At 41.8% G+C, this 16,115-nt stretch overlaps 1 protein-coding gene across 2 annotated transcripts in view; it reads left to right on the forward strand.

The window, feature by feature from the left end:
* The window catches only part of TTC7A (tetratricopeptide repeat domain 7A), a 523,501-nt gene that overhangs the window by 380,125 nt on the left and 127,261 nt on the right, over nucleotides 1–16,115 (forward strand). For both annotated transcript variants that reach the window (XM_029593372.1, XM_029593373.1), the window contains one exon: nucleotides 3,884–4,018. In XM_029593372.1, the coding sequence (XP_029449232.1) occupies nucleotides 3,884–4,018 (135 nt within the window). The remainder of the gene's footprint in view (nucleotides 1–3,883; nucleotides 4,019–16,115) is intronic.

The following is a 16,115-nucleotide window of genomic DNA, read 5'->3' on the forward strand; positions in this document are numbered from 1 at the left end:
GTTGGGGAAAAGGAATTTTCTTTCTGAAGTAACTTTCCTCAATGGTTGAAATTTCTTCTTTATTATTATTATTATTATTATTATTATTAATAAACAATTTTTATTAAGAGCACATAAAAACATAACAGCAAGAACTGCAACGTCACATTTCAATTGAATCCCACCCCCCTCCCTAACCCGCCCACCGTGCTACATAGTCCAGTTTAAGTTACCTAAGCACGGGCCTGGACTTAGGAAAAGGCAAAAATCTAGGGTGCCAGATTTGGAAGGCACCAAATATCCAGGCCTAAGAAAAAGCCTGCTTATCCTTGATGGCACAGTTTCAAAGGGGCATAACCATGACACTCTGCCTCTGGGTGCCCAGATCTTAAATCCAGCCCTTCCTGAGCAGAAAAAGCATAACGAGACTGTTCTGTTGCAAATACTTTTGCTTTGACCTTTTCATCAATTAAACAAATTTTGTTTTCGGGATCCACATTTTCGGTATTCGCTGTCTTGATTATGCAAGTGAATTGAAATGTTTAAAAGAAAAGGCCTTGGGAATTTGTATCTCCTCCATACCCTCCCCCTGCCATCAACCTCATGATTATTCTTTTTGTGTAACAAGGAGCCAGGGATTACATACCTAACTAAAACTGCAACTCACTAAAGACTGGCCAGGTTAGACATGGAAAGGGAGGAGGTCTGGGCCTGATCTAGATAGAGGATCTCAAATGCTTTATCCACCCAAGATGTTGAAGTACAAAGAAGGAAGAGAGCAAAAAAAATGTTTGGATAAGAAATAATCATCATGTAATATCTTTTTGTTACCAACACCCACTCAAGGTTACCTTGCTTGGTCACATGGAGGGTCCTGGCCTGTACACATGCCCCTAATCTAGCAACCACCTGCCTGCCAACTGGGTTGCCACTTGCCTCAGAGCAAGCATCCTTCCCCCCCCCCCCCCCAAACTTCTCCCTGGTGATTTCTAGGTTCACTCTAACCCCCTATAAAACCCATGTGTCACATAGTTCCCAGGAATGACACCCTCAGACCAAGCAAAAATACTGAGTTATTCAGTGACATGCTATTGTAGGGTACAGATCAGTTTCAGACTCAAGGCTAACAAACTAAGTAGTATTTTAATAAAAGATAGGAACAGTGAACTGGAAAATATAAGAACTTGCAGATAAACAAGGGAAAGGAAAAAAGGACTTATACAGATAATACAACCTAATTAAATTTCACTTTAACTAGCTAGTGCCTAGGAAGTTCAATATCAGGATGCAGGTCTCGTTGCTGCACCATCTGGATGGTGCAGGTCTCGTTGCTGCACCATCCAGTCAAAACTGAAAATTTTTGGCACATTGTGAACCAGCTCCTCACAGGCTAGGTAACAAATTATAGCCCAGGAAATTTGCTCCCTAACCGATAATACTACCTGACAGTAACACACTCTCAGAGCATCCCATAGTAAATCAAGGGATCACTACAGGTACATAGGACCCTATTTCACCACAGAGATATATTACAAGCGGTCATATTTTATGCCTGGCAGCTGGTGTATACTGTATATCCTAGAAGTACTGTGATTTTCTACAGTATGTTGCATGTCAAATATGATATTTGCAAATGCATTTTGTTCCTTTGCCGTAACTCATGAACACAGATTTAATCTAACAGTAGTAAACATTAACATTTGACTATTTCTTTACCCACCTCCTCTATTTCAGCTTATTGCTTATTTGAACTGTGCATAGTATAATCTCTTTCCACTTTTCTTATACTTCAGCTTTACTCATTGCTTTCCCTGGTTCTGTTGGGCAGATAGGCAGACCAGATAGGTCATATGGTCTTTTTCTGCCGTCACATTCTGTTTCTATGGTCCCTATCTCCGACAGTTTTCCCAATTTGTGCACCTGCTCTTCATGCTCTCTCGGCCCCTGCTCCTGTTCTCACAACTTCTTTTCTTAAAGTTCTTCCACTTCTAGGCCCTACTCCTGTCCTCTAAGCTGTCCCACATTCTGGGTCCTTCTCTCACAGCTTTCCTGCTCCCCTGGTTCCTGCTCTCACAGCTGTCCCAGCTCCAGCACTGGCCCCTCTCTCACGACCCTCCATGCCCTGGCTCATTTTCTTAAAGCTGTTCTGAGCACCAGCACCTGATCTCACAGCTCTTCTGTGTCCCAGCTCCTGTCCTCGTGTCTCTCCCATACCCCAGCATCTCCTCCTACAGGTTTTCTGAAATCCTGCTCCAGCTCTCACAGCTTTTCCACAACCCCTCTTCTGCTCTCAACTCTCCCACTCCCCAGCAGCTTCTCTCCCATACCTCAACTCCTGCTCATAGCACTACAGAACCCTTTCAATCTCCCCTGTCTCTCTCCTTGCACCCCCCACTTCCCACAGTCTGTGTTCCTCCTCTGTCCCCTCCAGTAATATGGATACCAGCAGGACACTCCTGGTCCCACTCTGCTCCATCCTCTTCCTCTTTAGACAGGATACAAATTGGGGCAGGAATGGAGCAATCACAGGGACCAAGAGTACATACTCCCTTTTGCTATTTTTCTCTGCTAGTGTCAGGTGAGGTTGATAAAGAAGAGCAGTGCCACTGTGTGATAGGAGGAGGAGAAGGAGTGATAGGGGAAGGGAGGAAGGAGGTAGAGCGAGACCACTACAGAGGAGGACAGCAGGGTGGAGAGAGGCAGAAGAGCAGGCAATGCTGCAGGGGAGATTGAAGGGGCTCTGTAGTGCTGTGAGCAGGAGCTGGTGTATGGGAGAGAAGCTGCTGGGGAGTGGGATGCAGGACAGCTGAGAGAACAGGAGTAGGGCCTAGGAGTGGAAGAACTTTAAGAACAGAAGCTGTGAGAGCAGGAGCAAAGGCCCAGAGAGCACAAAGAGCGGGTGCGCAAACTGCAGGCCTATGCAGTGGTTTCTTTAGCCACCATTATTAAAATGGCCAAGGGTCAAGGGATCTTCTACCACATCTGACATCACTGGCATGTTGGTCATTTTAACAATGGTGGCTGAAGAAACCACTGCATAGGCTTTTTTTTCTAAAACATCTTTCAGTAAATCAGGTAGTTTTTAAAAAATATATATCTAATTTTTTATTAAAACTATCGCATTTGCTCTTTTTGAAGATATAATAATAATGTAAATGATAGAAGAAAAAGATCTGTCCAGTCTGCCCAGCTGAGATTCATTCATGTTTATTCATTTATTTGTAAATTTATATTCTGCCTATTGCAGTGAAGTCTTACTAAGCAGATTATAGTATTTGTATATGAACATGTAACCAAAACATTTTGGTTACATGTTCATATAATTTCCCATATACTATCCAACACCACTTCCTCCTGCTCCCATTTCTTTTACCTTAACCTCTCAATCTTTTTCCTTCCACTACCTTCCATATCTGACCAAAACGTGTGTCTAGAGCAACAGAACGTGCCCAAAAGTTGATCTCCAACAGGAATGGGGAATTCCTATTAGCAAAACAAGTGCATCCTGTATATAAAATAGAACTTAATTTGATCAATCTCCTCAGCCTACGAATCTTTCTTCTTTGATAAATGAAAAGCATAAGAAGACAATTTTAAGCCATCATCTGAATCATTTGTTTACTTGAGTTTGCTGTTCATGAGTAATCCGTGTATTGCACAAAGAAAGGGATCTTTGCAATTAATTTATTATAGCATACAGAAATGAAGTACTGCAATTCAAAGTCTCTACAGTGATGGATAACAGTAGATACAAGCAAAGAAAGTTATGAAGTTGTGTGTGTGTTTCATTATATGTATGTATGTATATATATATATATATATATCTGTCTGTCTATCTATATATATTTGTCTATCTATATATATATTTGTCTATCTATATATATTTGTGTTTCTTTGTATTTAGGTTCACAGAAGGCATCTTCCATCGCAGCTTCACGACTGGAACAAGCCTTATCGGAAATAACCAGGAACAGCAGTCACCATAAGCAAGGTCCTATGGAGTTTTGGATAACTCTTGAACAGATTTGGCTACAGGCTGGTAAGGCATTTCTAGGAGCAGATTTTTAAAGGTTTAAATGTATTTTTAAAAATTATAGGCAAATACGTCTTCTCATGATCTAAGATCATGTGATATTTTGTATATGAACTTTGGCTGAGGGACAGAAGAGCAGATGAAATGCCCTCCCCCCATGCCATTATGGATTTTGAATCTCAAGAGCAAGCACCAGGAATTATGAAATTCATAGAAGTGCAAAACCTTCCACTGGTAATTGCCTGCTCACCCTATGTAACTACCAAATGCTAGATATTATAGATAGCGAAGTCTTTTATGACTTAAAAGAGAACATTTTGTGCTAGTTGTGTAAGGGAACCTTACAGTTTTCTGACTGCTCCTGCCAGAACAAAGGCTACTTATCTTGTTACGCCAACTTTGAACTTAAAAGGCACTTACAAATTTTCCATTCAAAGAAGGCTTACAATATGTTCTGATTTTGCAAAACGAAAAAGTTGAGTGGGAGAAGTCCCATTTTTTATTACAGCGGAGAAGCTTTTTATCTCTCCTGTGGTCAATGTTGCACTCTCCATGTGACAGGGGGATTTTCAGTAGCTCGAGGTTTCTGGGTAGTGTACCCGCGGACTGCAGGTAGTTTTCAAAGAGAAATGTGGGCACAAAAGTCCCCATGGACTTCCCACCTCCTTTTCCTGCGGGAAGATGAAATGGGAAAAAATACACGTAGGGAATTGAAAATTCGGTTCTGCATGCGTATTTTGCTCCGCCGATCTAAACATGTCTCCTGGAAGCACTACATATTATTTCATATCATTTTTTATTGAATTCTTAAACACCTTATAACAAGCATGGTCATTCCATCTGCTACCACTTATGCTGAAGCAACACCAAAATTAGACCCATGCTCTTAATATGCTTGATTTTCAGACTGGCCACCCATCTGCAAAGTCCAGGGGTACTTTTTCCTTGAGGACTTTGCGCCCGTTTTCAAAAGGGAAAATTTTTCCTTTGAAAATTGCCGAAGGAAAAGTGCCTGCAGAGCTTTGCTCTTGCTTTTTGTGCAGGTGCTTTTTTCAGGCAAATGAACGTGTGTTTATTTAAAAATACAAACATAAGTGCAAATCTCTCCACAGCCTCGTGCCCAGGAATGCCTCCTCTAACTGTGGCTAAAGTTACGTGTGCTGTGGCAGATAGGGCAGGCAGTTTTCAAAAAGCCCATTTTGAAAATAACCCTGAATAAGAAACAATTCATAAAATGCAAGCCCCTAATAAATATGTAATAGGTACTAAACAGAAATGCAAGGGTCACAATATTCACATAATCAAGTTGAGAGCAACAGATTATCTACCTAATATACATGCATAGGAATAATTATATCCCTTTCAACCAGACTATTTCATTAAATAAGATGTGGTAGCTGCTTTCTGGCCATTTCAGAGAGAGAGAGAGACACAATAGAGATTCCATGCTAATCAAAGATTCACTTTGTTCCTGCAGTCTGTTTCTCCAGCAGACAATCATGCGTTTGAATTTTCCACAGTGTCAGTTCTGGCACAGTCTCCTCCAGCCAGTTAAGCAGGGTGCTTTTTTTTTTCTCAGTCAAGCATGCTAATAAACAATTTATGTTCCTTCCCTCCAGTAGCTTCAGTATTTTATCAGTATGGTCAACAATACACAAATTTATCCAGTTAGGAATGTCTACACTATCTGAGTTTTACCATAGTTCTCATGGCTTGATCTCAGGACCCTGCAGTCTTTAAATAAGACCACATCAAATGAATGAAGGATCCCTGCTAAGCATCACATTTTAAGCAAGCTCTCCTAGTTGTTATTCCTGCCTTGTATGCCCAGTTGGGGTGGATGTAGATTCTATTCAAGGTTTTAAGCTGTAGCTCTCTAAGGAGGGCACTCTGGGACCTCAGCTGAGGAGTCATAATTTCACTTTCTAAGGGCTGGATTTTTTTTCTTCGCACCGGTTTGTGAATCCCAGCACTAAATGGGGCAGGGGGACGAAGCACCCAATAGCGCCATTGTAAAAGGTGGTGCTATTGGGCGCGCTACTAGCGGCGATAAGGGGCCTTACCTTTTCGCCGTCAGCAAAGTTTCTGCGGCATCCGCCCCAACGCCGGCCCAACTCCTCTTCTTCCGGTGATTACGCTGCCCCGACTCCACCCCGATGTAAGTCAGCTTGCCTTTTAGCCAACAAGGACACTTTAATATTAGAAGAATGCATACTTGTTAGATTTTTGTAGATGTAACAGGCAGTAAGGCACTCGCATGTAGTCACAGCCTTCACTTCATCAAAGGGGGAAAACACAAAAGCATTTGCATTCTTTTTCATTATCGAGTCAAAGTAATGCCTAACTTGTAGATATGCATACAATTCTTTATTCTCTAATTGAAAATTAGACTTAAGCCACTGGAAGGAACATACGCTTAGGTCAGCAGGACAGATTTTATTAGAAATATCAACTGCAAAACAGACCAGACTCCATGAAACGAGAGAGAGGTCCTACTATATGGCTGGCCCTCTTTTATGGAATAGCCTCCCCAACGAGATTCAGAACATCGAGTGCTATTTGACTTTTAGAAAGCATGCTAAAGTTTTCTTTTTTAAGCAAGCTTTTAATGTCAATATGTACATTTTAGTTTATTTTTTCTTCTTTTTAGTATGAACTTGTTTTGTTTTAATTTTTAACTGTGGTCAATATGTATTTTGAGTCTTTTGTTAATTTTTTGTTAATATTTTGTGCATTTGTCTTGAATGTTTTTATATTAATTGTGTATATACTTTTGTTACCCGCCTAGAACTCTGGATAGTGTGGGTTATAAATTGTGAAATAAATAAATAAAAATAAATATATAGGACTTTATATTTTTACTGCATTTTAGTGTTTTGAAGGTGGTTTTTTTTTTTTTTTTTTGCTTATCCTTTATTATTAACATAGCAAATAATAATATGATCAGTTGTGTGGGAACTGCTGTAAAATGAAGCTTTCCCTTTTGGAGTCTTATTGACATTATAATGTGATATTACTAGAACCTCCTGATAGTAGCATTTTCTTGCAATTTAGTTCAACCTGTCTATAATATCTTTCTCGCTATATATATACTGAATACATATACTTTTTATATGAATACATACACAAACCATCTGAATATGAGAGGGGATGGTTTATGTGGCGAGTCATAGAATAAGTATCAGTTCTGATTTTAACCAAATCAAATCAATCTAGTTCAGTCTAGTTTAATTTATTGCATTTAATATACCACTTTTCCATGGTAAAATCAAAGCAGGTTTACAGACAGATTAAAGCAGGTATACAATCATTAAATCATTAAATAAAAAATAATTTAAAATTTTAGGGAAAAGTGTAGGCAGTGTTGATCTCTTGCCATTCCACCGAGGTAGCATGAACAGTATCTGTTGTTTTGTTGAATCATTATCTTGCCTTGGAACTTACTCTGAAATATATGTGCCAAAGACACCCAGGCGATAGTGTCTGGCTCCACCTACAAGAAAAAGAGGTGGTAGGAGAGGAGAGAGGAGTGCAATAGTGATAACTGTACAAGAAAAAATTTGTAAAGGAATCAATCTGGAATTCCACTTAGTTCTGAAAAGGACGACAGGATAAGAATAAGAGTTAGAATTCCACATAGTTTTGAAAAGGACAACAGGATAAGAATAAGAGTTAGAGGAAGACTGAATAATGGCTAATTACAGTATATTGACTCCAAGAAGGTCTTGAATCCCAAGCTTTAGTCTATCAGCACACAAATGATTTTTCAGGGGGCCTAGAAGTTTTCTTCTGCTTCCAGATGACAAGTGTTCTTTCATAGATACCCCTTCTGCTCTTATTAGCATCATGAGACAACCCCTGTCATACAGTAGCAACAGTTTCCTGCCAGAGGATGCCAAAGAGAATGACATCAACCCAAAGCCCCACAGCAGCTGCAGATGAAGCCTGGACCTAATTTTTAACAAGTCTGAGGCCCAACTCCCTGCCACTTCCAGTGGGGGTTGGATCCAGTCCTTCCTTGTAGAATGGATCAAGATGACCAGGGAAAATTGTGGAGTGTGGCTACCACTTGCAGTTCTTCCATTTACCCTCAACCTAGCACTGTTCAGTCTTCAATCCAGACCTGTCTCAGTTGGCTCAGCTCCAACTGGAAGTTGAGTCACTTCTTCAGCAGAAAGCGATAGACCTGATTCCATTCCTGGAGCTTGGGCAGAGTTTTTACTCCCAATATTTCCTCATCTCCAAGAAGACCCAGGAGGCTGAGACCTGACCTGGATTTACGAAGGCTGTATAAACGTCTGGCTGGAGAAAAATTCAAGATGAATTACCTCCACACAATCCTCCCATTCATTCAGCCCTAGGTTTGAATGTGTGCCCTGAACCTCAAGGACACTTATGCTCATATCCACATTCATCTAACTCACTGGAAGTACTTCAGGTTCATAATGGAAGGGGCTCATTACCAATATAAAGTCCTCGCTTTTGGTCTGTCTGAGGCCTTGAAGGTGTGCATCAAGTACCTGGGTGGTTGCAGTACACCTTCGGAGTCAGAGGTTTGGGAATCCCTTGAGAAAATCATTTGACTCTTTCAGTCTCTGGTATTCCTGGTCAACTTTGCCAAGTTGAACCTTACTCCTGTCAAGAGGATTCAGTTAATAGGAACATGGATAGATTCAGTATGGGAGCAGGCATTTCTCCTAGACAAAAGGGCTGTAATACTAAGGGGTCTGGTAAAGGTCTTGCTGCAGTGAGATTGGAGACCAGTGAGATCCGTTTTAGTCATCCTTGGTCACATGGCAGCTGCAGTACACATTGTCCCCTGAACACAGAAGAACATAAGAGGTCTTCACTGGGGCCAACTATGTCAACCTTTCACTGCATCTCAGTAACAAATGGGATGAAAGCATCTCTGCAATAGTGGTTAAAACCATCAGTCCTGGAGGTTGGCCTTCCCTTAAGAGCGCCAACTCATCAAATTATTCTCGCCACCAATGCTTCCAGCAGGGGTTGGGGAGCTCATACCAATGTGACTTGAATTCAGGGGACACGGTCCTTTACATAGAAACATAGAAATGACGGCAGAAGAAGACCAAACGGCCCATCCAGTCTGCCCAGCAAGCCTCACACATTTTTTCTCTCATACTTATCTGTTTCTCTTAGCTCTTAGTGGTATTCAAATCAATCTCTTGGAGCTCTGTGCCATCAGCTATGCTCTAAAGACTTTCACTCACATACTGATGAAAAAGAGAATCCTAATACAAATAGACAACCAGGTTGCTATGCTCTACATAAACAAGCAAGAGAGCGCAGGATCCTTTGTTCTATGTCAGGAATCTCTCAGGATCTGTATGTGGATTCTGTCATGAAGCTTACTTACAAGCAACCTAACTTTCAAGTTCTTTAAACACACTGATGGATTGCTTCAGCTGAGTCCTCCTACCTCATGAGTGGGCCTTGGATCAGCAGGTCGCAGGCAACCTATTCAGCCTCTGGAGTCATTCGAAAATAGACTTGTTTATTACAGAGAGCAACAGGAAAGTCAGTTTTTTATTCTATACATCCAAGCAGCTGCAGTTCAGTACCTGATGCTTTTCTACTTCACTGGGCTGTCCGTCTTCTTTATGCATATTTCCCAGTTCCATTGATTGCAAGGACAATCCAGTAGTTGATTCAAGATTGAGCAGAAGTTATCCTCATTGTGCTAATGTGGCTGATACAAGTGTGGTTTTCTTACCTCGTCCCATTGTCTGTGTAGCCTCTGATCTGAATGGGAACTTCTCCATCTCTCATTATGCAGGAGGGAGGCAAATTCTACCCTTGAATCTGGCCTTCATGGCATGGATGTTGAATGCATGCTAGTTTCCTCCCTGCTGCTTTCAAGGTTGGTGGAGGACATCACCTTAGGGCTTCTTTAATTGAGGACATCTGCAAAGATGTAACTTGATTGTTTATGCACACCTTTACATTCCACTACTGTCTGGACAATACGTCAAGAGGTGTCAATAGATTTGGTCAAGCAGTTGTGTGTAGTCTACCCAGTAGTCAACTTTCCATTGATGAGGATGGGTTGCTTATTCAGTACTGGTCTTCTGTGCAACCCTCACCTTGGGACTCCCCACACATCATGGCTAATTCAGCCTTGTTTTTTGACAGAAAAAGCAAATTTGCTTATCTGTAAACAGGGTTCTCCATAGACAGCAGGATGAATTAGTCATACTTATTACCACCTATCTCCCTGGAGAGTAGACTACCTTGCTAAATTTAAACTCCACAAAAAGACTGAGGAGCTCATGAGGCAACACACACAGAGGAACCACCATGCATACTCAATAAACCTTTTACTGAACTAGGAGAGACGGGTTCCTTTGGTGCCTTTGGTTGACATCACCCATACATTATGGCTAATTCATCTGGCTGTCTGTGGAGAACCCTGTTTACAGGTAAGCAAATTTGTTTATAGCGGAACAAAAAAAAGTACCTGGGTCAGGCCATGACCCCATTCCAGGCAGAACTTTCAAAATTAGCAGGTTAGAGTGATATTCAGTGCTAACCAGCTAATTTTTGCATTGCCACCAAAGAGATCTAGGGAGAAGATGACAGATTGTGTAAGAACCGCGACAGCATGGTAACAGGCACAAATGGGCAGAAGAAGTGGTTTTTATCTGTCGACATCTTCTACGTTTACATGTCTTTCTGTCTTTGTATGGGCAGGACAATGAACTAACAATCCTGTCATCCTGTAAAATCTAAGTATACCATTTACGTACAACCCAAAATAAACCATGCTAGCCAAAAGAGATGGTTAGGATTGGTTCTTTACTACTATGAAACATTAAGGCATGCTTGGGATTGATACAGAAGATAATGGTAAGAGCAGGTGAGGAAGTGGTAAGAAAAAGAAATGAGAGGTAGGGGCCTGAGTGTTGGACTAGTTATGGAAACCTTTGCATGGTGTTCTGATCTCCAACCTCTCTGTGTCTCTGAGACTGCCCCTTCTGTCCGTGGGTAAAAGTTTGCACGTTGTTCAACAACACGCCTACTTTTACCTGCAGACAGGCTGGGTAATAATCAAAGCTTTAGTCTCAATGGGTAAAATATATTACCCATGGAAAGGGCTTTCCTTATTACATTTTTAGGTTTGTTTTGACATGTCTTGCATTCCTGAATAGTTCTGAATTCCCTTTTTATAACCTGTTTATGAGGTCATTGATGCAGTGGTCTGGTGACAAAAAATGTTGCCTCTTAGAATTATTGGTTTGTTCTTCTTTGTGATGTGTTAGCTTGTATTGGATTTATTCTGGTCTTTAACCTCTGGCCTGTTTCACCAATGTATTCTTCATATTTTCTGCACTGAATTACATATACTACATTAGAGGAGAAACAAGAATAGGGTATCCTTATGTGTAAGGAAGTATTTCTTCACTGAGAGGGTGGTGGATGCCTGGAATGCCCTTCCGGAGGAAGTGGTGGAGACTAAAACTGTGAAGGATTTGAAAGGGGCATGGGATAAACACTGTGGATCCCTAAAGGGAATAAATAAAAAAGCTTGGGGTCAGTTACTACCTTGGGAAGCATGCTGGGCAGACTAGATGGACCATTTTGGGCTTTTTCTGCCGTCATTACTATGTTAATATGTTACTATATATTCCTGAAGTCAGTAATGCAGATTGTATGGCCTGGCATCTTGTTCCTCCCCAAAGTCCACGCTGCCACCTTTCTGCAACAGGCACTCCAGGAGAGAGGAGGTGCCAGCATGGCCATTTGGCTAGGGCCTACAGTGTTCAAGGGGCCTACTTTTGTTGGGCAAATTTAAAAAAAAAGCTAAATATATCTATTTCTAACATGTATAAATAAAAATTTCAATTGTAATTGAAGAATTTGCTAACAAAAATGCTCGTAAAGCCTTCTTAAATAAATAAAAATTATTTGGGAAATTTAGAAAACTATTTTTCTTATTAAGTATCACATCAGAACCTTACATAGGGGCCTACTTTTCTTAGCTGGCACGGCCTATTTCCTGTTCTATCCGGCTCTGGCAACAGGTATGAAGGGACCAGGGCTTGGATGGGAGAAATAGAGGTAGGGAGGGAGAGAGGGCCAGGATAGGGTGCTATATGAGAGCTGTATGGGGGAATGGGAGGGCCAATGGAGAGGCAGGGATGGGAATAAAAGGGGTTCAAAAGAATGGGGAAAGGCAGCAGAGGGGGTATGGGAAAGCCAGGGGGATGGTACGTATGCAAGAAAGTCAGCAGTGACGATTGACTGAGGGTGAAAAAATAAAAATAGTACCATGATGAAGTCGAGGTGGTGATGGGGATGGGAGGGCATGAGAAGTCCAGTGGGAATAAAAGGAAATGGAGGGTGAGAATGGGTGACAGTCATAGGTAATGAAGTTGGAAGGAAAGGGAGAGAGAGCGAGAGGGGATTAAGGGGGAGAAGAAGGGTGACAGAGGCAGAAGGGGTGATGGGTCAGGGGAGAGAAATGACACTAGAGGTGTGATGAGAGTGGAGGGGTGATAGAGCCAGAGATGGTGATTGAATGGGGAAGGATTTGAGAGTTACACATGGGGTTATGGGGAGGGGGGACAGTGCAAGAAGTGATCAATGCTTTTGGGAAGAGTGACTACAAAAAAAGTGAATGTTGGAGGAGAGGTGGTGACGTGTGAGAGCCAGAAATAGTAATGTGGAGGGAGTATGTGAGAAAGCCATAGAGAACACTGAAGGGAGACTATCAGATGAAGAGAGAGAGAGAGAGTGAACCTGAAGGAATGGGGACAGAGAAGAGAGTATGAGGGCAGAGGAAATACTGGTGATGGGCAGAGGTGAGAAGAGAGGGATCAGAGTAGCACATGTGGTGGGGAGGGAGAGTTAATATAACCACTACACCCCTGTCATTGTTCTTGTGGGGTTTGGGGAATGTTAGGCTGGCACTGCTCAGAGAGACACTGGTAGGGGAGGGTGGGGGATTGAGAGAGACTGTTGGGATCAAGAGAGAGAAAGACAGACATTGGGCAGAGCATGGGAGAAAGAGGGAAATGCAGGTCAGAGTCAAGTAGGAACAGGGAGAGAGGACTGAGAGAAAGTGGTGTGGAAAGAGTGGGAAAACAGAGACTGGTTTGAGAGATTAGAGGAACAAAATGGGATTGAGGGAGGGAAAGACTGGTGGAGAAAGGTTGGAGGAATTAAGAGAGGGACTGGAGAGGGTGAGAGGATTGAAAGACTTGGGGGACAGAGTGAAGGTTAAAGAGAGACTTGTGAGGAGTTCGAGAGATACCAGTGGGAACATGATGAGACTGAGAGAGAGAGAGACGGGTGAGGACAGGGTTGGGGGATTTAGAGGAATACCATTAGAAGGAGGTACTCCCATCTCCCCCCTCATTTTCTTTTTTTTTTTTTTAATTATTTATTTATTGAATTTTTCAAAACAAATATACAGAACTTTTTGTTCAGAAATTTGAAACACAGTAAATGAAATACAAAAAAGGAAAATTTACATCTCAAAGAATATAAAGATTTTTTACCCTGTGTTAACGTTTAAAGGAAATTGTGGATCCAAGATGTAAATACCAGCAGCTAGCAGGAAATAACAAAAATATTTATTACAAAATTGCGTCAAAATTAACTAATGTCTTCTCTAAATTAAGCCTTCAACCCTTGGATCTAAACAGAGTGGGAGTCGAGGTAAACTCGTAGCTGTTCTGGTTCCCTGAAAATATATCGTGAGTTCTGATAAATTAACAAACAGTAGCATGGGAATCTGAGAATATACTTTGCACCTCTAGCAATAACTTCTTCCCTCATGGAAATAAATTTTTTTCTTTTAATTTGGGTAATCTTCGTTATGTCCGGAAAAATTTTTAATGGATAACCATAGAATTTTTGATGTTGATTACGAAAGTAAGTTTTCATAATTAAGTCTCTATCAGACGACATAGCAAATTGTATAAAAAGAGTGGCTCTTTCCTCCACTATTAACTCGTGGGATTTTTCTAATATGTCTGTTAAATCATACGATGAATCTTCTTTTTGATCTGGATTTTTTTCTTTATCCCTCTGAGGCAGATAATAAATTCTAACAATCGTTGGAAAATTTTTTTCTGGAATTTTAAGCAAATTCTGAAGGTAGCTTTTGAATAACTCACGATGCGAGAGTAACCTCAGTTTTTGGAAAATTCAGTATCCTTATATTATTTCTCCTTATATGATTCTCGAGGATTTCCATTTTTACCATCTGTATATTTTCAGATTTAATCAGGTTCCCCTGAATTTTTTCTACATCTGTGAATTTTTTCTCAAGTCCCTTAACAGAATTCTCTAGAATTTCCACTCTTCTTTCTGTATCTTGATGCTTTTCAATACTTTCTTTTACCATTGTTGTCAGATGCAAAATAGATTTCTCCATAGAGGTAATAGCTTTCATAATCTCAGTTAAAGTTATATTTTTAGGATTAAATTCAGGAAACCCACAAACGACTTGAATTCCCTCGTCGCCTTTACTCTTATCCAGGGGCTCACCTTTTTCCTCAGCTCGCCTCCATGCTGGATCTGGGCGGTCACTGGAGCCAGGCATAGACTGACTCACCGAAGGAGAGAAACTTTCGTCGCTCCTTCTCTGGACTACGGCCCCCTCAGCAGTTCTATCCTGTGGCGTAGCAGGTAAATTCTGCTCGGAGAACATTCTCCCGAACGGTGGGTCAGGCGTAGAAGGCGCACCCGGGCTTAATGATATTTCTTGAGCCAGGGAACTTGGCGTCTGCTCTCCGCCAGGGCTTCCAGCGGCTCCGCCCTCAGGGTGTTCACTCACTAGTCCGGCGAAAGCTTCCTCAATACGGAGCTGTCTGCTAGAGGAAATCGGCGTTGATGTAGTTTCTCTAATTTTGGCTTTGCGTTTGGTATGAGGCATCCTGCTATCAAGCAGCTTAGAAAAGAGGAAATAATTTCAGGTAATAAAGCCAAAATTGAATTCGCTCCGGAGCTCAGCGTTCAACCGTTCATTCCTCCGCGACCTGCTTCTGCCGCTCTCCAGCCTCCCCCAGAGCAGCGACAGCAGGAGCACACTCCCAATGCGCCTCCCTAACTGACCCGATCAGGCTCAAATTTAGGTGTAAGCAATTGCCTAGAGTGCCAAATTTTGATGGGTGCCTGTGTCAAAGCCTGCCACCGTGGCACTTCATTCACCCCCCTCCACCCTGGCTATGGACAACAAAATCTTAAATCCAGTTCTGCAGATAATACTCTGACAGCAACGCTGGATGCTGCCGGCTGCACCACAAATGCAACGCACTTCTGGCAGCATAAGGAAGTTGGGGTGGGGGGGGGGGGGGAGAGGGTATGCATGAGACCAGGGGCCTGAAGTCTTGATATAATTGCTGAATTTTGGGGGAAGGGAGTCTCCTCAGGTCAATAGGCCCACAACATTTTAAAATTTTTTCATGGGGGCTTGTGAGGAGGGAGTTGGTTCAGGTGCTTTGAGAGTTTATAAATCTAAAACACTGTTGCATCACAATAAACAGAAAACCCTTCTTTCCTAGATAAAAAAAAAATGCAGCATAGTTGTAGACACAAAATACACAATCATGAACATGGCCATGCCTACAAATTCCATAGAAAATGCACCCAAATTGTTTGACTCTCTGGAGAAATCTAGGAAGCTGTTAGACAGAGTGGTGGAAGATTAAAGTTCTATGGGACTACACATTGAGGGTCGCCATAAATCTTTTATTCTTTCAATGTAGTAAACTAATGAAATACAAAGCACTAGAAAAAAGTGAGGTTTAAAAGATGCTTAAGCACGGCACTCGTGTGCTCTACATAGGGACCACAAAAAAAAGAGGACCCCTCCCCCTGCTTCCCCAACCCTCCCTCCCATTCGCCTGGTGAGAAAAAAAAAAAAAAGAAGAACCCCTCCAACCCCTAACCCCCCTCACACCACAATCTGCAAACAAAGTGAACCCCCACAAAATAGTGAACCTCGATGCCCCTCCACCAATCCCTCCTTCCACCCGAATCCACAAAAGAATATGGACCTCCCAATCCCTCTTCCCACCTTGATATGAAGCCATCACCTCTGACTCCTCCATTCCAATCTGCAAACAAAAGACTG

The sequence above is a fragment of the Rhinatrema bivittatum genome, chromosome 3, assembly GCF_901001135.1.
Source record: "Rhinatrema bivittatum chromosome 3, aRhiBiv1.1, whole genome shotgun sequence".
Lineage (NCBI taxonomy): Eukaryota > Metazoa > Chordata > Amphibia > Gymnophiona > Rhinatrematidae > Rhinatrema > Rhinatrema bivittatum.